The sequence below is a fragment of the Mustela nivalis genome (assembly GCF_964662115.1).
Source record: "Mustela nivalis genome assembly, chromosome: 15".
In the NCBI taxonomy this organism is placed as follows: domain Eukaryota; kingdom Metazoa; phylum Chordata; class Mammalia; order Carnivora; family Mustelidae; genus Mustela; species Mustela nivalis.
This window is the reverse complement of record NC_139034.1, coordinates 61,167,838-61,193,008: the sequence shown is the minus strand read 5'-3', so window position 1 is coordinate 61,193,008 and position 25,171 is coordinate 61,167,838. Positions and strand designations below refer to the sequence as shown.

At 33.7% G+C, this 25,171-nt stretch overlaps 1 protein-coding gene across 19 annotated transcripts in view; it reads left to right on the top strand.

The window, feature by feature from the left end:
* Positions 1-25,171, top strand: part of RBM26 (RNA binding motif protein 26) — an 86,570-nt gene that overhangs the window by 44,008 nt on the left and 17,391 nt on the right. For 7 of the 19 annotated variants that reach the window (XM_082700881.1, XM_082700876.1, XM_082700891.1 and 4 more), the window contains exons 10-20: positions 1,344-1,455; positions 2,549-2,708; positions 4,772-4,936; positions 5,577-5,708; positions 6,912-6,983; positions 13,966-14,091; positions 14,418-14,492; positions 15,899-16,066; positions 17,714-17,818; positions 21,172-21,372; positions 24,048-24,134. In XM_082700881.1, the coding sequence (XP_082557007.1) occupies positions 1,344-1,455; positions 2,549-2,708; positions 4,772-4,936; positions 5,577-5,708; positions 6,912-6,983; positions 13,966-14,091; positions 14,418-14,492; positions 15,899-16,066; positions 17,714-17,818; positions 21,172-21,372; positions 24,048-24,134 (1,403 nt within the window). The remainder of the gene's footprint in view (positions 1-1,343; positions 1,456-2,548; positions 2,709-4,771; positions 4,937-5,576; positions 5,709-6,911; positions 6,984-13,965; positions 14,092-14,417; positions 14,493-15,898; positions 16,067-17,713; positions 17,819-21,171; positions 21,373-24,047; positions 24,135-25,171) is intronic. The other 12 variants (XM_082700890.1, XM_082700887.1, XM_082700885.1 and 9 more) reach the window with 3 other exon arrangements.

Sequence of the window (25,171 nt, the reverse complement as noted above, 5' to 3'; positions counted from 1 at the left end):
AGAAAACCAACAAGTTAGGAATTGAGGACTGACTTCTGGACAAGAGTTCAGTGTGTGGTGGAGAAATTGATGCAGGAGATCGAGTTGTAGCGATCCATAAGAGGTTGTGCTGAAACACCTTAAGTTATTTTGGTTAGTTATGTGTTTAGAAATATTAAGAACAGGATGTATGCAATCAATTTATCCATCTTTAAAAAGAATTTTAAAATTATATTTTTCTATGTGGATTAAGGTTTGCATGTTTTAAGCTTTAGTGTTGTTTAGTGAACCTTTGGATAAAGAACATATTAATATTTGGATAAAGAACATAGGTTAAATGTACCTATGTTTGTCACATTCCAACTAAGTAAATGTAAAGTGTTGGAAGTAGCAGATGTGTACAGCTCTTTTACACTGCAGTTCAATCTTGAATATCTTTTTAAATCAAGTGTGCTTTCAATCTTGAATACCTTTCTAAATCAAGTGTGCTTTGTGTTACTGTGTTGATATTTAAATAGGCAACTTCAATCACAACTGTATCAATTCTTTTTCTTTTTTTTTAATTAATTTTTTATTTTTTATAAACATATTTTTAGTCCCCAGGGGTACAGGTCTGTGAATCACCAGGTTTACACACTTCACAGCACTCACCAAAGCACACACCCTCCCCAATGTCCATAATCCCACCCCCTTCTCCCAACCTTCCTCCCCCCAGCAACCCTCAGTTTGTTTTGTGAGATTAAGAGTCACTTATGGTTTGTCTCCCTCCCAATTCCATCTTGTTTCATTGATTCTTCTTCTACCCACTTAAGCCCCCATGTTGCATCACCACTTCCTCATATCAGGGAGATCATAGTATCAATTCTTTTTTTTTAAGTTATCAATTCTTGAAGGTCATTGGGTTAATTTTAAATTTTGAATAAATTTAAATTTGAATAAATGTTAAATTTAGGTCGTGCATTTGATTTCAAAACTATGAACTCAAAGCCTTAAATAAATCAGAAACTTAAATTTCTGATTTATTTGTACATTTATTTACGGGGAGGGTGATGGCCGATGAAAACAGTGGCATTGATTTTACCTTTACCATCCCCCCAACCGCTACCTCGAAAAGAAGTGGCCTATAGAGTCATTTTGTAATTTGACATGTAAGAATTCCTGAGTCGTCTTTAGTTAGATATGAAGTGAATTCAGAATAAGTTAAAATCCTTTAGATTATTCTATTTGAATCTGCATTTATTTCTGTTTCTTCTAAAAGTGTATATTTGGACAAGAAGCCAGAACTTTGTTTTCAGTATGCATTTAAGGAAGTATCTGTGGTAAACAGAAAATATTAATCTGTGCTCTCTTTTCTTTTCAAATAGAAAAACCTCCTAATAAAAGCAGTATGAGGATAGTAGTGGATTCGGAATCAAGGAAAAGAACCATTGGTTCCGGGGAGCCTGGAGCTCCTACAAAGAAGACCTGGTTTGATAAGTAAGCTGGCAGGATTGAGAAGTTTTAATGTATAGTGATTTTTAGGATACTGGAGTATTATTTGGCAGTATAGTATTCTCTTTCAAAATGAGCTTTATATAATTCTGTTTTATAAGCAGTCTCACACTATAGTGTACATTGATTTCTAAATATTTGTAAGTTAATAGGTACTTGGAGGGTATTTTCATACAGAATTGTTGTGGTAGTCAAGGACACAATTTTTCCTCTTCCTTCCTTTCCCCACGTCCAGAAAAAAACACTGCTTAACTTAGAGACGTCAGTGAAAACTACCTATAGAAAGGGTAGTCATGAGACCACTATTCGAGAAGAAAGTTGGGTCAGGTTTGGGAAGAGGCTTTAGCATGTAGGCAAGTCCTATTTAGAGCTGGAAAGTGATCTTTTGGGGAGCTGGGGAGACTGGATAGTCATTAAAGTTGTCAGGGAAGGGCTTCAGAGAAAGAGGATAATTGAAAGAACCAGAATGCTGGCGTGCGTGTGAAGATTCTCTTATAACATTTGTAAGTTAAAGGAGAGAGGATCACACTTTCAGAGCTTTAACATAATTTAGTAATGGGTACTATCTAGTTCTGGCTCTGCTTGTAATTCTGTGATGTAAGAAAAGTGTGTAACCTCTCTGGGCCACAGTTTTGGCCTTTTTTCAAGCGCCAAATGTATGGTTTACAGTTTTGACTTTTTTTTTTTTAAGGTGGAAAGTGGTTGAGACGGTTATACCTTGTTTAATCACTGTTTTAGAATAGGATACATTTCAGTAAGCTAGCTTTTGCAGAAGTGCAACAAAAATTGTATATGCAAATTTACTGAAAGAGCACTGGACTTTTCCTGCTTAAGTGGGTGTGGATTCGAGTGGGACATAATAAATGGCATAGGAGAATTCTTCTCAGTTAGCTTCTGTGAACGATATGTACAGTAGTAATTAAGAAATTTCAGTTTTTGGAAGAAAATTTCTTTATCAACCAGTAATTTCAGTTTGAAAAAACAATAGAACTTAAATTGTAAAACCTTATTAATCTGTGCTTGATAGGGGTTAGGATTTATAAATAAATATATTAATCAACTTGATTTTTTGTTACAGGCCAAATTTTAATAGAACAAACAGCCCAGGCTTCCAGAAGAAGGTTCAGTTTGGAAATGAAAACACCAAACTTGAACTTAGAAAAGTTCCTCCAGAATTAAATAATATCAGCAAACTTAATGAACATTTTAGTCGATTTGGAACCTTGGTTAACTTACAGGTAAGAGCTATGCAGTAATTGTATGGTCTTTGCTTAATTATTTAGGGAGGGATTTTAATGTAGTAAGAAAAATACTTTTATAAAGGAATATGGAAAATTTGGTGACATTCTAAATTTGGAAAATTGGAATGATACAGAACTATATTTTTAAAACGATGTATGATTTTGAGTAAGTTTTTTGCTCTCAGAAGGCAAGGAGTTTTGATTGATCATATTATATACTTTCTACCTAATAGAAGTTATTACAAAATTATAGCAAACTTTAAATAATTAGAGTAGAAAAATCTAATCTTTTTAAAATTATTTTTTAGTTTTTAAAAAGACTTTATTTATTTGACACAGAGTACAAGCAGGGAGAGTGGCAGGGAGAGAGAGAAGCAGGCTCTTACTGAGAGGAGACCCTACCGTGGGGCTCGATCCCAGAAAGCTGGGATCATGACCTGAGCCAAAGGCAGATGCTTAATCGACTGAGCCACCCAGGTGCCCAGGAATATCTAATCTTTAATAGTGTTCCTCAGTTTCTTTGAAGCATTACAACAGAATGCTTTAGTCAGGATGTTTCTGCTGCTCGTATATCAGGAAGCACTTAAACTTTAACTTTTGGGGGACCCAAATATCAGCTAATTAAGGAATACTTAATTAGTTCAAATATTTACTTTTTCCTCTATCACTTTTGAACATCCTTAAGGATTAAGTATCAGTGTAATTTGTATATGACTTCACCTAAAATTAGACCTTGGGTTGGGTATTTTAGATTTAGATGAGATTATTTAGTATGAGTTAACATTATATATGTCAAAAATACTGTAATTATGTTGGGCTTTTTTTCCAGTATGTATGGTGTTCTTTTCAACTATAATAATTACTTCCCATAACCTGATAAAAATAACTTTTTTAGAGAGTACAACTGAAGTCGATTGTTTGGAAAATTTTGCTTTTTTGACATTTAAAAGATAATATAGGGGCACCTGGGTGGCTCAGTGGGTTAAAGCCTCTGCCTTCGGCTCAGGTCATGATCCCAGGGCTTTGGGATCAAGCCCCGCATCGGCCTCCCTGCTCGGCAGAGCCTGCTTTCCCCCGCTGCCGCTTCTACCTGCCTCTCCGCCTACTTGTGGTCTCTGTCAGATAAATAAATAAAATCTTTAAAAATAAATAAATAAATAATACAAAAAGAACATGAAAAAATGCATGCTTGCTTGGTGTGGGCCAATAGAAATTTTTTTTTTCCCCCTCTAGAGATTTTATTTATTTGACAGAGAGAGATCACAAGTAGGTAGAGAGGCAGGTGCAGAGAGAGAGAAGAGAGAGAGAGGAGGAAGCAGGCTCCCTGAGAGAAAGGAGGAAGCAGGCTCCCTGCCTAGCAGAGAGTCCGATATGGGATTCGATCAGGACCTGAGATCGTGACCTGAGCTGAAGGCAGAGGCTTAACCCATTGAGCCACCCAGGCGCCCGGGGGCAATAGCAGTTTATATAGAATTTAAAGGAAATGTTTCCACCTTAACTCTTTGTGTACTTCTCATTCCTTTCCCCATATATCCCCATAATCCTATTGGTGTTAAAAATATATCATATATTATTCTAGGTTTTTTGTGTTTCAGTTAGCATGCGCAAAAGATATATATATTAAAAAATATGCAGACCCATGGTATACATATTACTCCACAGTTATGTAATCTTGAACATCTCTGAGTATCTTTTTACAGCAATTCAATTTTATCTACCACATTTAGATGTAGACACAAAAAAGTTTTCAGAATATTCTTTTCCTCTTGTAATTTAAGTGTCCTGGTAATATTAATTTAGGGAAATTTTCAAAACTGAGGAGCAAATCATGGTATCTGACTACTGTTTCAGTTTGCATTTTTTAATACAGTCCTTAGTTAACATTTCTTTGGGAGTGAAAGTAAACCGTGGTAAATAATCTAGACGTAAGAAAGAAAATAATCTAGATGTAAAGATAGAATGCTTCCTGGAAGGACCTGAATTTCATCTCTTGAGGAATTTTATTGGATGAAACAATGGATTCTTTTGGAATTCACTGGTCTTAATATTTTAAATCTTAGGTTGCTTATAATGGTGATCCTGAAGGTGCCCTTATCCAATTTGCAACATATGAAGAAGCAAAGAAAGCTATATCAAGTACAGAAGCAGTACTAAACAATCGCTTTATTAAGGTTTATTGGCACAGAGAAGGAAGTACCCAGCAGTTGCAAACTACTTCTCCAAAGGTAAGAGAGAGATTTGTGTGAAACTCAATGCTTTTCTCAGAAAGCTCTTAGCATATAGTGTTTTAAGAGCAGGAGTACTGCAGTCAGGTAGACTTAAATTCAGATTCTCCAAAACTGTGAAGACTGAAGGAACTTACTTAATTTCCTTAACCTGTTCTCTTTATTGAGAAGTTAGTCCCTAGTTTAGAGAATCATTGGATGATAAGATAAAAAGCATATAGAAAAGTGCCTAGTAGGTAGGAGCCAATCAGTATTTGGTAGCTAATACATATTTCAGAAACTCATACTGTGTGTTCATTTTGGAAATCCTTCCATCCCCCCCGCCCACCTTCCCTTTCTCTTTTTCAGTCACTGAATCAGTCACTAATGTTAGATCAGTTGCTTACAGGAGGATTTTATAGCAGTTTGTTTCTCAATTGAATTTTCTCCTGTTCATTATTTCCTTTATAAATAAGTTAATTTATGCAAAGAAAAACATCCATATATGTGTGTGTGAAGGAATTTGGAAGACAGGTTTTGATTATAAGCTGCACTTTTAAAACTTTCTGCATGGGCAATGTAATAACAAATAACAGAGGTTACTTGACATGTTCATGAGCTGATCCTCCTCTTGTTTAACATTTTTTTTTTTTATTCTGAGGCAATGCAGCCCTTAGTCCAGCAGCCCATTTTGCCTGTTGTGAAGCAGTCAGTTAAAGAGCGATTGGGTCCGGTACCTTCAAATACTATTGAACCAGCAGAAGCACAGAGTGCCAGTTCAGACCTTCCTCAGGTAAATGAAAAGTCTTATTGTGTGTGTCTCATAACAGGTTCTCAGCAAATTGTCCCTTGTGATTCGAATTATAGTTAATTTTGTGTATCTTATACAGAAATACAGTCTGTACATATATGAATTCCGCCTGTAAATTTTCTTTTTACCATTAGCATAAGATTTTCACATTCTGTTTTTCCTATAGTATTTGAATTTTAAATTCTTCTCTCTAGTTAATACTTGAGTTCCCTTTCACTTTGTGAAGGAATTAATTTTAAGCAAAACTGCCTGAAAAATGAAGTTCAGTATATTAAATCTTATTTTTCCCATCATCTTTTACTTAACTACATTTCTATTCCAGAGAAGATGATACAGTAGACTGCACCAAAAGCTTTTGTGAAGGGAAGGCTTAAGCCATCAGGTTTTAGCATGCTTGATGATACTGTTTCAAGTTACTTACATAGTTCTCAGAACTTTGCATCACTCATTCCTGACTTTCAGATTCTCTTCTCCACATGTCATTCCCTTCCACACTTGAGTGGCAGTTTCTTGTTTCTGCACCCTCTGTCTTTGAAACTTAGCTTTCTTTTTCTCTAGGTATTTTAGCATTTGTTGTTCAGTGTAAGCATTAAGATATAGTTAGGATGCTATTTTATTAAAATAGTCTTCTAGGTAATTCCTGAAGAGTCAGATAATGAGATTGTATGGAAACATGCAGAACGGAAATTGATAAATTTTCAATTACTAAAAAAACCCCAGTGATAATAATTCCCCATCCTGTAATCTCAAATCATCGCCAGATACAGTGTATTTGGCTATAGAAACATACTTTAGGAAAGAATGGCTTTTATTTTTAAGCTCAAGAAGCAGGCAGATATTTTAGTTTCTCAAATCTAATATTTACAGTGTTCACACTTTCTGAACACTTGTCAACATAGGATTCTAAGAATTAATGATTCTGTATCAGTGGAGGGACTTTAATAAATACCTAGTTGAAACCTTACTTTACATCATGATTTTTTATGAGTGCATAATACTGCGTACTGTTTGTTTTTCCACACACATTTTCTTTCTGTCTCTGTCTTTGAAAAAGGCCCAGGTTTGTGTGATTAACATCAGTATACTTAACGAGTTAGTATATATTAGTAGAATCAGAATGTTCAAAATCCCAACAGACCTATATGTTTGGGGAAACACTGAATATGTCCATTTTAATTTTTTTAGAATGTAACTAAGTTATCTGTGAAGGACAGGTTGGGTTTTGTATCAAAGCCATCTGTTTCAGCAACTGAAAAGGTAAGAAGAATAATAGCATGATCTGTTTGTCTTGGCTTCATAAATGTTTTCAGGTGGCATCTTAATTTTTTAATTTTTTTCATAGTTCTAAACTCCTGCTTCTTAATAGTATCTGTATCTCTTATTCCTACCTTTTTGCTTTCCATCTGCTGAAAAAGAAAAAATTTTGCCTTTTTTTTTTAACTTTTGCATCAGCATTTTAATATTTGCCTCTCACTATATGTCTATGTGCTTCCTTCTTTTCATTTTCTCATTACTGTATTTTCTTTAGCGACATTGTGCATTTTAATTTGAAAACTCTCGCAGCCTAATGGAAAAGGCCACAAATTAGAAATTTTACCTGAGTTTGAATTTGGGCTCTTCACTTACTAACTGCATGATACTGGGCAGTGCTCTTAACCTTTCCGATTCTTTTTCCTCGTTGGTGAAATGATGATTGTAAATTTGTGTTGCTCACAGAGTTTTGTGAGGATTAAATAAAATGATTCATTTAAAAGTATTTTTTAATTGGAAAGGATGATGTAAATATAAATTTGTTACCTATTACTAACAGCTGTTGTACATAGCCTGAAAATTGTCATTTGTCATTTCTTTTTTTAAACAATGGGGTAATTACTGATTAAATGGACCTATCTCATAGTTTTGTGTAGGTGTATTATTTATTTTTTCCATTTAGGTATGAGCGAATGCTCTGGTCTTTAGTCTTATTTGATATATGGAATCACAGAATAGGATTAGATCATTTTTCTCATTTCTGTGTCCTCACCTTAGAAGGAAGGTAAGGCTCGGTGGATAAACTAGGAATTAGTGAGTCAGGACTAGAATGTGGGTCTCCTCTATTTTATATCCATGGCTCTTTCCATTTTTAAGATTATGTAGAAAGTTGACTCTTATATGTTACATAGAGCGTCCCATGAAAGGGCTAACCTCTCCTCACTGGTTTTTCAGTATATCCTCTTCCTTATTTGCCATGTTAAACTAAGGCAATTCTAGAAATTTGAATTTGAATCTCATTCTGTATTTCAGATTTTCGTCTTGGGCACCTCTACATTACTTCAGGCATAATGTGCTTAAAAAATGATGATTTGCCACCTAAATTAACCTCTCTTCCTCACTCCGACTCTGGAAGTTCTACCACCATTTTCCAAGTTGTGCAGTCTAAAAACCCGAGAGTCATTCACTTGTGTTTGTCATCCACTTCTTTTTCTTCCCCAACTTCAGTTTCTTGGCCTCTGGATGTGGTGTCCTAGCCGTATGCTCCTCCTGAGATTTATACTACCACCACTGTACTTTGACTTATTTTAATGTTAACTTCTTACAGAAGTTAAGAACTTCATTTCCCCAGCTACATACCTGCTTTATTCGTAGCGTATTATATCTCAGTTATTTGGGGCTTATGTCTCTGTGTTGGATCTTCTTTTTACCTTAGCAAGCCTTTTTCTGCTCATTATTTCTCACTCTTTCCTGCCTTTTTTCTTTTTCTTTTTTTGGTGGTGATTTTCCTGGAGTCCATTTTCCTCTAAGTGAATTCTAGTCATTCTTTTAAAGATTTGAAAAAATCTCTTTACCCTAGTCTATAAAATCTTTAATTTTTTTCCCCATATGATGCCTCCCTTTTCCCCCCCTGTATTTGTCTATATCTTAGTCCATGCTACTGACTTTAGCAGTATCTAAGTATTAACTTTGATTAGGTTTATCCACCTTGATAGTAAGTAACTAAGGAATAAAGAAAATAAGTCTGTTACACTTTGTTTAGTAATGACCAATTCTGGAGAGGTCTAAAAACTTTATACTTAGCATCTGTTTATGTCAAGATTTAGAATCTGAAATTTATAGCTTTTACAGAACTCTTCTGGTATGTTTGCTTCTTTTTTCTTTTTTAATGTGTTTTATATAGCTTTAGGATAAAAGAGATTTGGAATTGATAGTGTACATTTAGTAATAGAGTTACCATTAACTGAAAAATCACTAATGGTAGTATTTTTATGAAGAAATACTGTAAATACTATAAAGAATCTTTTAAGGAAAGCAGTTATTTAGAAGTGTGTAACTTTCAGTCATCTTCAGTGAACTTCTTTATAGAATAGCATTTTGTTTTTGCTTATTCTTGGTTGTTCCCATTCCCCAAGTCTGTAGGGGTTTTTGATGAAGAATCCTTAGAGCTTAGTGATTCAGAGAAGTCTTAGGAAGGATAGAAGAATGTTTCCCATCATCAAATTGAAGGCTGGGAAATACTCAAAACTAGTATCTATACAGTGTCTTCTGTCGTTATGAAAGCAAGTAAGTATACAAATATAAAAAATTTCCCCTTCCTCTGAACAACACTGAGTAAACCCTTCAGTGATTCTTTATTCTAAAAGTCCATTTTTATGTTGAAAGAGAAAACTTAAAACTTAATTTATACACCGAAATCTTAAAAGACATTGCAGTAGCTATTAAATGATATGATTTGGAAAGACTGATTAGTGAAATGATGTTTGAGTACTTCTCAAGATACAGTGATTTATTAAGAATAAAAGTGGCATCTGTGTGTACCACCTTGATTAGTCTACAGAAAGACTTAAGACTGTCCAAATTATCTCCCTAAGACCCTTCTTAACTAAGAAAGTAAAATGATTAATTACATGAATATTTAAGGTTTGTGTATCATTATCAGTTTCAGGTATAGGATGTTATTGTTCCTTAGCAGCTTAGCAATAGTTTCTTTCTTTCCCTCCTCCCCCTGACCTTTTTTAAAATCTAAAAATATGTATCTTTGTCTCTTTGCAATATGATATGTTAACATAAGCACCATGGGACTTTTAAAAGGGAAATTATGTGGTATACTGAAGGAACATTGCGAGTCATTTGGAGACTTCAGCTGTTGAGTTAACAGCTGACATTAGGTATGATCCTGAACAAAGCTTACTCTGTTTCCTTAACTGAAAAACGCAGCCATCTAAGTAACCCTCTGATTTTTTAATTTTCATTTGTTGTGTAATTTTTAAATATAACAGTTAAGGAATTTATGAGTTTCTTTTCGTAACTGTTACTGAATACTTTTGTTTTTTTTTAAGATTTTATTTTTTTTTTTGACAGAAAGATAGTAAGAGAGGGAACACAAACAGGGGGAGTGGGAGAGAGAGAAGCAGGCTTCCTGCTGAGCAGGGAGCCTGATGCAGGGTTCGATCCCATAACTCTGGGATCATGACCTGAGCCAAAGGCCGATGCTCAATGGCTGAGCCACCCAGGTGCCCCTGATTTTTTTTTAAATGCATTGATCTTTCTCAGGATTATTACCTGGATTATTTAGTCAGAATTATTACCAAGATTGTTTTTTTTTTTTTTTTAAGATTTTATTTATTTATTTGACAGTTCACAAGTAGAGAGGTAGGCAGAGAGAGAGAGAGGAGGAAGCAGGCTCCCTGCCTAGCAGAGAGCCCAATGAGGGGCTCGATCCCAGGACCCTGAGATCATGACCTGAGCTAAAGGCAGCGGCTTAACCCACTGAGCCACCCAGGCGCCCCTGTTTTTTTTTTTTATTTACAAGAATTAATAGTAGTTTACGTCTGATAATATTTCACATAGGAAATAAGGTAAAGAGGTGTTAATGGATTGTAACTTGTTAAGAAATTGACTTTTGTCTTGGAAAGTGAGAGGTAGTAGTGATGTACATTTTAATAACAAAGCATATATGATACTTTTCAGCTCACTTTTTGAATTCAACAAACCTTTGACACCAAACCTAACAAGTATATTACAATAAAGGAAAATTATAAGCAATAGCTCATGAATGTATACCTAAAAATCCTAAGCTAAATATTAGCAGGTTCTCAGTGATAATAAGAAAGAAAATACATGCTGGCCAGGTAGAATTTATTCCAGAAATGCAAGATTGAGTTAACATTTGAAAATCCACTTAATTTACCACATTAACAGAATAAGGGGGAGAAGAGTAGGAAGAACCTCCTATGATTATTTCAGTAGAAAAAGCATATGATGAAATTTATTACTTAGTCACAATAAACAGCATACAAAATAAGAATAGAAACTTCCTTAATTTGATAAACTTTATCTTCATAAAACCTCTATAGCTAAAATACCGAATAGTGGAATATTGAATGATTTTCTTCTTGAGATCAGGAAGAAGATCTCTTCTAGAAATCATCACTTTTTTAAGTGTAGAGCCTAATCAGTGTAGTAAGGCAAGAAAGTGAAATAAATGGTGAAAAGATGGCAAAAGAAGAAACAAAACTGTATTTACTTGCAGATGACATCATATATGTGAAAAATCCAAAGGAATTCACCAACCTTTGGAATTAATAGGTGAATGCAGTAAGGTCAATATATAAAAAAAATACAGCGCAGGCAGAAACCCATTTGGAAAATAGAGAAGGTGTGATTGTTTGAAAAGCCACCACCTGTGCTTTGACTTTGTTCTTAGAAGTTGTAGCACCTTCTGTTCTTTTGGATTTGTCATGTCCTTCCACTGGTTTCATTCTTAACAGATTTTCTTCTCTTTTATCACAACTCCATCTTTGTCTTTTGAAAATACAGATATCCCTTGCTATTCATACTCTTACTGTCTATAAACTCTAGAACCAAATAGATTCAAATAGTGAGCAGTTTTTGTGATCATATAGTTCATTGTTTATAAGACATTTTATTTTCACCTTTCAACACCTCTGAATTAAGCTACATCTTATCTGTTTGTGGTTATAATTGGCAACATATTTGTCTTTAGTAGGGGTACATTGTGATAATGTGTTTTGTAGTGATGTCTTGAACTCAGTGAAATATGCCAGCTAATCTTCTGTAGAGAGAATAGAAGGCGGTTCCTGGATAAAACAAGGAGGTGGGATGCTTTTAGGAGTAAAGGAGTCTTCTCATTTTTGTCATACAGTTTTATTCACTTCGAACTAGTATTTCTTAGTCTGATATCAGATGTTAACAAGTATACTTTGAAAAGGAGTGTTCCCTTCTCACTGAAATTGGAGAAATGCCAAATTAAACAAGTTACATGGGTTTCTTTAGTTCAGGCCTTCTCACAGCTTTTATGGTAAAATGCATCTTGAAACTAGAAAGTAGGTTTGTATTATTTCCAACTTATTTGAGTATAAAAATCTTTTTGGTCACAACTTTTCAACTCTTTATGGCACGCTCATGAAGGAAACAGTTTATGAGACACTCAGACTGTCTTTAGCACATTATCTTGTGTTTCTCTATAAAGTTATAATGTCATCCTTGTATGATCGTGTAGTTTAGCATCATATGGTATGGTAAGGTAGCATAGAAGAAATTTTTTTTCTGATATTACAGAGAATGGTGACTGAAGTTAGACTGCAAAGTAAATCTGTATTTACTCCATATATTACCGAAGGCAACCATTTCATTATTTTTAGTGATATCTGAGTATTATTTTTCGTTATTGAAGAAAATTATCAGTCAGATTTGATACACCTCAAGTATTATAAAGAACCTTTATTTTTAAACGTCAGTTTTATTGTGTGGAACCAGTATAATTAATAGTATTCTTGGTTTTTATGTTACTTGGAGGCTAAAACATTCTTGAATACTTAGACTAGTGATGAGTTGTCTAATCTTTGTGATGTTTACTAATCTAACTTCATGAAAGCACACTAGAAAATAGTGTCTGGTACTTCTCTGATAGACCCAGATGTTTATATTTTAGTAGCTAAAAGGTCAGGCTTTTTCTCACTGATAATCTGTTTTTGTAATTCTTTTAACCTAATTTTAAGAAGGGAACTCCCTTAACACTTTGGAAACTGTGTTTTTTTTCCTCTGGAAAGTTACATCGTTCACACATATGGTTCCATGTTTAGTTTTTATAACATTCATAGATTACTCTTAAGGGATCTCTAGACTCCTTTCTTAAAAACTGGTAACTGACCACACTCTGGAACCTACAGCTTCCTGCTTTTGAAGAATGAAAAAGGTAGCCTATACACTTTTATTTTCATGAATAGATTGTACACTTCAGTTTATCATCATTTCAGTTTAATTTAGGTGCAAAACTATTCGTTGAGTGTTTACTACATGCCCTGGCACTGTTATAGGCACTGAAGATAGAGTGGTGAATGAAGCAAAAAAAAAAGCTGTACCCTCATGGAATGAATTTTTGAGTTTGTAAGGACATTAGATGCCATTAATTTAAACATTTTCATTTTATAGATGAACAAAGTGAGGCCCAAAGAAGGTGCTTGAAGGTGCTTGAAGTTACCCAGAGTGTCATAATTAGTTGGTAACAAGGTTTAGGTACTAGAAGAAGCGCAAAGAGGAGAAAGACGTGGTTTTGGTGGTTTTACTGAATAGACAGACACATAAATTAATATATCATTCGGTCATTTTAGTTAGGTGTTTAAATAGGAATAGGAATAAAATTTCATGGAAGGATCTGGGTAGAAGAAATAAATAATTAGGGGTTTGTGGAGGTCTTGACCATTTGGTGCCGAACTTGAGCTAGGTTTAAGGGAATAAGGTCACTTAAAACAGAGGGATCGATGCATCAAAAGGAATGGAGAAAGAAAGCAGTTTCTTAAGTTCTTAACAAAGGTTAATTTCAGAACTATAAATCGTGAACGATCATGTTAAATTGAGGGACAGTATCCAGTTTCCTCCTGTGTCATGCTCTTGTGTACAGTGTTTGTTCTAGTCACTAGGGATACTAAGTAAATGTTTTTAGCAACTAATATTTTCTCAGTGATGAAGTAATTGCAGTGTCTTTTTCTTGATTTCCAGTTTTTGTATGTTTTTTTCTATAGATATATACTGTTTAGTTTTTTTATTTTATAGTTTATGCCTCAGTCATACCCTTTCAAATCACAAAATGTGGTTTAATTAATAATGTTACAATTATTTAAATAATACATTTATTTCAGTGTACTGATTTTTGACAAAAGTGTTTTAAAATTGGGTTTTATAGAAAAGACAGGTATCATGAATGCTTAATACATTTTTTAATAAATTGAATTTGTATTGGTAGGTGTTGTCTACATCTACTGGCCTAACTAAAACAGTATATAATCCAGCTGCTTTGAAGGCTGCGCAGAAAACCTTACTTGTTTCCACCTCTGCAGTTGATAATAATGAAGCACAGAAAAAAAAACAGGTAAGTACAGATAATAGTGTCCAAAATGTGCATGTGGGAAAGCTTTTCTGCATGTATGTGTTTTTTCAAGACTTATCACAAAACAGAACTAAAAGAAAAGTGTATGTTGGCTGCCACTGAACTTCTGTTTTTCATAGTGTAATAATAGGTATTAATTTGGGGTTGAAGGATTCTCTTGAAACTTACATATGTATTTAACTTGTAAACTTTACATTTATTTGTTGCCAAACTGTTGCATCTACAACCATTTCTTTCCTCTGGAATATCTGTTTATCAGAAAAATATACAGTAAATATTCTAATGATATTCTTGGTCTCTTTCACTAGGAGGCACTGAAACTTCAGCAAGATGTAAGGAAAAGGAAACAAGAAATTTTAGAAAAGCACATTGAAACACAGAAGGTAAAATATTAGATTTGGCAAAATATATTTATGTTCTTTTAATTTTAAGTAAATTTAATTTGACACTATATAGCTAATCCTAAGAAATATATTTTATGTAATTGGAAAGGGTAAAACTGAAATATTTGTCTGATAAGGTATATATCAGTTGACTTAATGTATTGAGGATGAAGAGCATTAAATGGTGAACTGGTGTTTGGAGTGATTTCACGGAACTCAGGTCGTCAACTTGAAGTGAAAATGAGTGTTTATCAAGATATGTTGCTGCATAGTAATTTGTCAACTGATAGTGAATTGGAATCTTTTTCTCAGGTTTTTTTTCTGTTGAAATATGTACCTTTCTTTAATTGGCTTGGAATCCTCTAGTTTTGTGGTGTCCAGTATGGTAGATAGTAGCTTCATCCAACTTTTGAGTACTAGAGAAAAGTCTTGTCTAAATTGTTATGTGCTCTGTGGATATAAGATGCATACTAGATTTCAAAGATGTAATATGAAGGAAAAAAGTAAAACATTTCAGTAATTTTTTTGAAATATAGCATTTTGGATATATTGAGTTAAACACAGTATTAACTTTACTGGTTTGGGTTTTTAAAAATCTTTCTAATGTAGCTGCTAGAAAAATGTAAAATTGCATGGTTTACAGTATTTTGTACGGGGTTGCTCTGTGACATTTAATTAGTGTCAGTTTTTTATTATGTCTTGCAATAAGTTATGACATTTCAAAATATTGAAAAGGCAGAAACTTCTTACATTTTCACTTAAAATTTATAATTTAAATTTAGATATACTTGGTAAAGAGAAATTATAGTACTTTACACCACAAACTGAAACCAGCTTGACTGAGAAAACCTGTAGTATGTGGTATCTTCTCCCCCATATTGCCTTGTTTATCTTTTGATTCCTGTCCATCAGGAATCAGTTGGGGATATCAGTCTTAGGCTAGCCAGTTATTGTTCCCTGTGACAAAGAATGTAAGTAATTTTTTAAGATTTCATTATGTGAAGGGAGCCATAAAACTTCCTCTGGTTCTTTCTGGGCTGCAGACTACATTTGGAGTGGGAATACTTAGGGCCAGTAATAATCACAAGGATTGGAAAGTAAAATTATTGATATTACTTTAAATTGACAACTTTTCGGTGGTCAGATTGAATTTCTTATGTTTGTGATTTGAACTTATATTCTGAGAGACCAGTGATAACGTGAAATTCTTGACAAAGTGTGCCAAGATTAAGACTTGAGATAGCACCACCAAAATCTGTTATTCTGCTTAGAAGTTGTAAGCCTTGCCATAAATATATAAATTAAAACTAGTAGTTATTTATTTTTATGTTTATTTTGCTGTGTTTGCTTTGTTAATAGTATGAGGAATAAGTATCTTAATTTTTTCTTTTTAAAAAATTTGGCAGATGTTAATTTCAAAACTGGAGAAAAACAAATCAATGAAGTCTGAAGATAAAGCAGAAATAATGAAAACTTTAGAGGTTTTGACCAAAAATATTACCAAATTGAAAGATGAAGTCAAAGCTGTTTCTCCTGGACGCTGTCTTCCAAAAAGTATAAAAACCAAGACTCAGGTATTTTACTTCGTGTTGTTCTTCATTATACCACTTACTAAAAAACATTTAACATTTAAATGCTTTAAGATTATTTTCCTTTTAGGTAATATCTTTTGCTTAAAATCCGACTATTATATGCTAACATTTTTTCCCTCCTTCATTAATTAATAGTAAATATATATAGATAAGCAAACTCTATTATTCTTTTAAATCCTGTCTCTATTAATTTTTTAAATTCTTTAGATTACAGTTGGAAAGTCAGTAATTAGGAGAATAGTTATGGATAATCTTTAAAAGATAACTTGAGTGATACAGGTACTTGAGGGAAGAATTTGAACTTCATTTTATAAGAAGTTCATAGTACAAAAGGTTAAAAACAGAGGTAACATTCCAGAGGCACCTGGGTATCGCAGTTGGTTAAGCATCTGCCTTTGGCTCAGGTTGTGATCTCTGGGTCCTGGAATCAAGTTCCATGTCCGGCTCCCTACTCAGTGGGGAGTCTGCTTCTCTTTCTCCCTCAACCCCTCTGCTTGTTCGTTCTCTCTCTCTCTCTCTTTCTGAAATGAATAAGTAAAATCTTAAAAAAACAATAGCATTCCAGCAGCCTTATATTGAATTGATTAAAAGGGGGGATATTCTAGTACATCAGTCTGTTGGATGTGAATAAGTGAGGAAGATAATTTCATGTGATAGTAAGTGATTTTTAAAAATCTCCAGTTACACAACATTTATACTTGGTGTTGTGTGTATGTACGTATATGTGTAAATTCATGAACTCATACTGATATTTCTGATTCTCTCCAGTACCACCGGATGCTGCTTTTCCTCCTCTTATTCCGTATTTTATCTCCTGTTGCCATAAATAACAGCTTGCTTCCCACTAACATCAGTACAGTACTCATTTTCACAGTCATTTAATACATTCCACATAGTTCCTGAATTGCTCTAACAATAGCACTTCTGACCATTAAGTAAAAGATTCAAAATGTATTTGTATTTTTTACAAGCTCACAGTATATTCAACTAAGAGTATAGGGTCAGAACTGTGGCCTGTGCTTACTTTTTTTCCCCTTTTATGTGATTATGCCATCAAGTTAATGAAGTTAAATGTGTCTATTCGTAGTCAATTTTGGATCTCCCTCCATTTCATTCTTGCTGCCTTTATTTTTTGAATAAAACATAAACATGTTTTGAAAGTTAAATTACATTAAAAAAGTATATATAGAATACCTTTTCCCTTTGATCCCTGCCACTCTATCCCCATTTTTCTCTCCCTCTTGGTATGTGTGTATGTATTCTTTCCTATGTAAAAGCATACTATATATTGCTCATTAACATCTTGTTTTTTGTTTTTGTTTTTTTCTTTTCACAGTTATTTCCTGAAAATTACTTCATATCAGCCCATAGAAATCTCACTCTGGCTTCTGTATGGAAAATGAACTATAGGGAAATGAATGGAAGTAGGAACAAGTTAGGAAGCTATTGTAGTAGTGTAGACCAGAAGTGATTGATGGCTTGGACTAGGGTGGTAGGACTGGAAATACAGAAGGAATGTACGGATTAAATGGGAATGTATAAAAAGCTCTTTGTAAAAAAAAAAAAAGTTTTTTTGTAAATGCAGGATATTAATTTTTGTCACTTAAATTATTAATTACCATTTTCTAGATGCAGAAAGAATTGCTTGATACAGAATTGGATTTATATAAGAAGATGCAAGCTGGAGAAGAAGTCACTGAACTTAGGAGAAAGTATACAGAATTACAGCTGGAAGTATGTTTCACCACAACTACATAGTATGCCAAAGAGAAGCAGATGTAGTCATGGTGGTCAATTTGAAAATATATCCCCCTCATTGTAGTCTGTAATTGTTGGTAGTCTATGACATACATACTGGGATTTGGTACAGGAAAGAGAGAAGAAATTAGCAAATTTTTCAGAACTGGTAGAGAAAATCTGTTATTTAGTGAGGGGTGGCGGCAGTTCTACCTGTACACCTAAGTCCTTCCACTTCTAGTGAATTCGGTTCTTTTCCTAATTTTAGTCTCTCCTTCTCCCTGGGACCAAGATCTGTTAAAGCCTTTTCAGATATTACAAAGATATTCTGTGTGTATACAGACATATTATATTGAGTTGCTGTAAGGATTAGACTTTAGTGGAGAACTGTATTAAAAGCATGCTTACTTAAGTTTTGCCTATAGATGGTGCTGTGGATGTTTATAAAAGAAAATAAACTTCTTCTAATTTAGCTATATGATTGTATAAGAAAAATTTAATGAAATTGATCATTATAATGAGCATTTGTAACATTTAGCAAAAAAGTGTTTAAAAATCAGAATTACATTTTGAAGTACAGAGACATTAATGTCATTAATGCAGTTGGTCCTTGGGTACATTTATGATTGATGCCACAATTAAAATTTTTTATATTTTAAATTATTTTGCCCTCATCTGAGAATTATGCTTTTTTTGCCCAAATTTGTTAGCACCTTGATTTTTTTTTTCTAATAGGACATATTCTGAATTTAGTACTGGCATCCGGGTATTAAAGACTTAACATTTAGTAGCCAAACCACTGTGCTGTCTTAAGGCTCCGTCTTGCCTGTCATAGAAACATAGGATGGTCTCACAACCTGCATACATTTTGCATTCTCTGGAAACTTCATAGGGTTGCTTTTGTATTCTGGCCAAGGAAACAGGTTTTGAAAAAGATAGATTTCTTTCAGTTAAGATAGAAATTGTGTTTTCTTTATTATAGAGATTACTTGCCTGTGTTGGTGGCACTTTATTTTATTTTTAATTTTTATTTATTTTTTTTAATTTCAGTGTTCCAGAATTCATTGTTTGTTGGTGATACTTTAAAAAACAGGTTATTTTTAAAATTTTGGCTCAGAAATTTTAGTAAATAGTGGTTCTACCAGTAATCTTTATTAGTCCATGCTTTGTTTCTCTATCATAATAAAACTAAATGCTGAATGGCATTTTCTGGTTTCCTTGTATGATGGCTAGACTTCAGTTTGTAGTTACCGTTGGAATATGCAATAATGTATTATTTCCCAGAGTGTGTCACTGACCATACCAATTCCATTTTTTTGTTAACATATTAGTGCAAAAAGCTTTTGAGGCCAAATAAATTTGGAAAAGTTTATATTAAACATGCTTGTTACCATAGGGTTTCTTTAGAGGTTTTTGGTTTGTGAATCCCTAAATATACGTATTCAGTATTCAGTATTGCTCAGATTTGTTCATGAATCCTCTTTCAGGGAATATTTTGAGATAGTGTGGCTCAAAGCGTATGTCTGTATATGCTGCTCTATTATGAACATTAATCCTTGACCTGTGAAATTTATTATTTGGGTTTTAGATTATTATTTTAACAAATGTTAAGATGAACTGTCTTGAGATGAACAAACAAATATTTATACTTAAAGAGATTTGTCAGTGGTGCCTACTTGACATTTCTGCTTGGATACTTCACATCCTCAGACTCAACCTGTTCAAAATTGAATTTGTTTTGCCCCTAAATTCCATCTACACAGTTACCCAAACCAGAAATCTGGGAATCTTCATTGATTCCTCCCTTTCCTTCATTGTCCATATCAATTAATTACCAAGTTTTATACATATTACCTCCAAATATATCTTAAAATATGTTTACTTCTCTCTGATGCCACCACTGTAGACGAAGCTTCCATCTTGTTGTTGGAGCTATTTTAGTAGCCTGCTGACTGGTTTCCCAGCTTGTTCTTACTTTTTTCTACTCTTTTCTTAAAACTAGCCAGAATAACATGTTAAATACTGATTTGATGGTATCACTCTGCTTTTGTGTTTAAAATGTTTTAACTGATTTTCTTGGCTCTTGGGATAAAATTAAAAATCCTTAATTGTGGTCCTTAAAATTTTTCGTGATATGGTTCTGCCTGTCTCTCTAGCTTTGTTTTTTCCATCGCATGTAGTCCAGTTGAACTGCATTTCCTGTATTCTTGGATGTACCATGTTTCTCCTTCAAATTCGATTGCTTTGTTCATGCTGCAGCCCACTCCATACCCTTACGTTTTTTGTTCTTTGTGTCTTCTTTGATTCACTGAACACATATTAAATATCTGCTCTCTCAGCTGCTATTGTAAGTGCTAGGGATCAAGTAGAAAATAAAACAAGTATGTATCCTCATGGAGCTTTCGTTCTAGTATCTTACTCATTGCCAGTCTTTAATGTTCTGTTCACGTCTTTAAAGCATTTTCTTAACTCTTCGCTTTACTTCTCATTAGTACTATTAAGTAACTTGGTTGCTAAAGGTCTCTTACCCCTCTAGGATTTGAGTTTCAGGAAGGAAAGGACTTGCATAGAGGAAGTACTGTTAAATATTTGTGCAGTGAAGGAATGGTATACTATCCATATAGAAAAATGTGGTGGAATATAAGTTATTGTGCTACATTGGTTATAAAGTGATGTTAGTATAAGTGACTAAAATGATGAATTCGAGATAATTATACCTACTGAAGTTCAACAGGCAAACAAATACACTACTTAGAAGTTTTAAGTGGAAAAATAAATTTATTGTATATTTTGTATGTATTAAAGTGCTGAAGTAACATTTTAACATTGTGTATTATTTGGAAATCAAGAATTGTTGGTGTTTTTAAGATACAGTCTGATTTCTTGGAAAGTAGGAACTTAGTAGAAAAAGGCACATTTAAACAAAACGTTGTTTAAATTAATGTTATTTTGTTTTCTAATTGCATCGGCTACCTAAAATGCTTTCACTTTAAAAACTAAAACCCTCAGGGGTGCCTGGGTGGCTCAGTGGGCTAATAAGGCCTTTGCCTTCGGCTTGGGTCATGATCCCACGGTCCTGGGATCGAGCCCCATGTTGGGCTCTCTGCTCAGGGGAGCCTACCCCCGCCCCTCCACCTGCCTCTCTGCCTCTCTGTCAAATAAATAAATAAAATCTTTTTTTAAAAAAAACAAAAACTAAAGCCCTACCTTAAATTATGAGATCCTTTCATAGGCCAGTATTTGAATATGATGTCAAATTGTATAAAAGATTGACTATTCTCACAGAATATATGTAACACGGCCTGTGTTAGAAATTGTGATGTTTAACTTGTGTGTCTGATCTCTTCAAGGCTGCAAAACGAGGGATCCTTTCATCTGGTCGGGGTAGAGGAATTCACTCAAGAGGTCGAGGTGCAGCTCATGGCCGAGGCAGGGGTCGAGGTCGAGGTCGAGGTGTGCCTGGTCATGCCGTGGTGGATCATCGTCCCAGGGCATTGGAGATTTCTGCGTTTACAGAGAGTGATAGAGAAGATCTTCTTCCTCATTTTGCGGTACTTTCTTACTGTCCAACAGAACACGTACTAATAATCATTGTTGGGGATAATGGATATTGAAGGGCAAATTATGAAAATATGAGTAATTTAAACCCTTTAATCTGACCAAAGGGTTTGATTAATCCATAATAGTCTTTTGCTAATTATTTAAAAAATAAACTGAGGGATTTTTTTTGTTTGTTTAATTACTGTCTGGAAGACAGGTTGCTATTCTTAACAGTAGGCCTTCAGATATTGTGAAATGAATGATTTAAATTTTGCTGTTTCAGAGGGGAATGTCCTATAGTTTAGTTTCATTTGATATATACATGGAATAGAAAACTTAACACATCGCAAAGGCCACCCAGATACTTTAAAATTAAGATGGAATTTTATGTCTTAATACCATATTCTTGATCTTGCTGACCTTAGAAATGAAACAAGACAAAATTTTGATATATGACCTGGAAGTTGCCTGTATTCACTGGCAGGATATAATTAAAGGGAGTAAGTCTAATGTAGACCTATGAGAAAGGAGAACGAGATTCTAGTCCTGGCTAACCCATTATTTTACTTGGACTTCCTGGGATCCATTGGGCTTGTGTGTAGAATAGAAATTATATTTGCCTAAAGGCCTTTTCAACTTAAATATTGTGATTCTTAGTGGTATCTCAAAGATTAGTTACTAAGCATCGGCCTTGCCTTCAGGACTATAGTAATTGCTCTGGAGATACAAAAGAAATAACCAGTTCTTCACCTTCAAAGGCTTTATATATATTGTTTTAACACAAGGCAGTTAAAGTAAGCTGCAAACATAATTTACCACATCATCAAGCTAAATTTATTAAAAACTGTAAGTACTTGAGTAACTCAGAAAAGTATCTTTCACATAGGCATATGATGGAAAAAGAATAGTATAGGAGAATTTCATAAGGTAGGAAAACTGGAGCTTAGATCTTGAAGGATTAGTAAGCTTATAGATAGGTACAGAAAAGATTGAATCTTTTGGAAATTCTGATTTAGATGTTTGACAGTTATATTCTAGGCTGTTAATAGAAGTTACAAAGGTGAAACTATATTTTGTCAGGACATAGGGAATTATTGAAAGAAATGGAAAATATTAAAGAAGTAACAAAAATGATTAATATTTAAGGATGAGGAGTCTGTAAAGTCTTGTGCTTGATGGTTTCAAAGGGAGAAAGAAAGGGATCAGAGAACTAGAAAGGATCTTAGAGATAATTTAACCCAATTTTTGTCTGTTACTCACCCCAGCTTCTCCCATCCCTTTCACAAAGGAAAGGAGATTCAGATAATTGTTTTGCCTGCAGTTATATAGCTAATCAACAAACTAGCAAAGAATATGCTAAAATAATCCAGATACACCAGTGAGTTTGTTATGTATTTTAGTGACAGCTAGGATGGGTTTTGGTTTTATAAATATTCAGAGTCTCTAAATGGAGATGCTTGTGTGTATTTAGAGATTTGAACTCCTTTCAAAGTTAGTAGTGGTAATGCACATTTAAAAATAGTCTTTAAGAATAGTGCATGTTTAAAATTTAGTTCTCTGTCTCAACCTGGGATTTGAACATGTGACAAGTAACAGAAGAAAACTGCGTTATTATAGGACCATTAACTGTTACAGATTGTGATTAACAACATGCTTTCATTAATTTATCCACCTAAACCAGTAGTAGTATTAGTAATAAAAATAATAGCTAAAAGTTTTGAGCATTTATTTTGTGGCAGGTATTATTCTGAGTGTCTTATATAATTCATTATATTTTGCGTTATCTCAACATCTCTGAGGTACGTACCCACTTTAGAGATGAAGATGAACCATGAAGAGATTAAGTAACTTGTTCAAGTTCAAACAGCTAGTAACTGACAGAGCTGAAAGGAGCTGATTGATGCTAGAATATTGTTATTTTTACAGAAATTTTCAATATGGGGAGTGTGTGTGTGTGTGTGTATGTGTGTATTTAATGAGATTATAGTTATTTTGTTTTGGGGTAGGAAAGAAGGCAGGTATTAGTAATGATAAAGGACTAGAATTTTATATGATAAAGGTTGCTGTTTAAAGGAAATATGATAAAAAAAATCTTTCTACATAGAGAAAAAATAAAATCCAACAAAACAAAAGCAAGCATAATTTATTTAGTTTTTTTTTTTAGAGTGTGCTATGTAGAGGAGTATGTAATAGGAGTGAAAGCAAGGTCAGTTCGGATGTTAAATCAAAAGACCTAGACTCTCCTGCTATTTAATTTAAATTACTTTGGGAAAATTATTTAAATTCTCTGAATCTTCTTTTTGGCACCTTCTTTAAATTGGGAATGACACAAAAAACTCATAGAATATCCTGAGGATTAAATATTCTGTTTCAGAAAGAATTTAACATATTCTAGGATTATGAAGGTCAGTAAGGAAGCCCAATTGTGACTGTTATTTCATTTTTTTAAGGAATATTTGATTCAAATATAAGTTTCCCTAATTCTAAAAAGTATAGAATTGTAAATAGGACCATTCTTTATCTTATAATATCAAGTACTAAAATGAATTATTCATCATTTTTTTCTGTTAATCACCATGAATTGTTATATATTCTGGGTTACATTTATTGGTAATTTTAAAAGCCATTAGGATTTTGGATGTTTCAAAATATTTATTTGGAGGAAATACTTCTTTTTAATTTAAAGCAATATGGTGAAATTGAAGATTGTCAGATTGATGACTCTTCACTTCATGCAGTAATTACATTCAAGACAAGAGCAGAAGCTGAAGCAGTAAGTATTAGAAATAATCTGATTTGTTGAAAATTCAGATTTAAATGTTTTATAAATATTGCTTTTAAGTCTTAATATAAAGAAATTTTTTTTTACTTACTAAATAACTACAGTTTGACAGTAGATAGATTATAAGAAGTAATTCATGGCCACAAAGAATGTCCTAAAGCAGTTAGGCAATTCTGTTTATCACATGATATAATTAGAATAGTCACCAAGATGAATAGTAAGTTGTATTGTCTTGAGACACTAGCAGTTCTCCTTCCTTTCTCTTTCACAGGGGATAAGGCCACCCAACTTTCCATTATCCTTTTTCTCAGCTGGCCCAGAACATAGTCTGCTTTGGTAGAAAGAGTGATGAGAGATAAGGTAGAAGCTAAGATAAATCATGATGTCGGATCTTCTAAAGCATCCCTTATCTGCTGCTTTCTAGTCCCAGTAGGCTGAACTTTAACATGTCCCTAGCTCAGCATATCCCCAACTAAGCTTCTATAACTTCCTGCCCAGGCATGATACATTGCATTAGTTTTTAGGGTCCTTTTATTATGGTTGCTTTAAACCATGCATCTTGAATTGTCTTTATAAAGGATGAATATATGCAACCCTGTCTTCCATCGGGGTTTAAAAGATTTTTAAAATAAAGGAAAATGGGTATAAAGTATAGGAGTTTGATAGGAATGTTTTTAGCCCTGTGTGTGCTTTCTTCAGGATTGTAGAGAAATAGATGTACCATCTTATCCTTGGAAAAAGTAAGAGTTCCAAACAGTTAACCTAATGTGAATGAAAGAGTAGTATGCTTTTCAGAAGTTTTTAAGTGGATTGTGGTCTAAATTAAAGTTTTTAAAAACTTTCTAAATTGATTTGTCTTCTTTGTAGTGAATATTCCCTGACAACACAATGGTACCTTACTGGGGACCTAGCCTGGTAGGAGTTGGGCTTGGAGCATTGTCACCAATAAAAGACTGTGGGTCTGAAAAGTCTCAGTGAAGTGCTCAGCTGGGGCCTTGTAATAACTAGTGTCAAGATTAGTGGTGTAG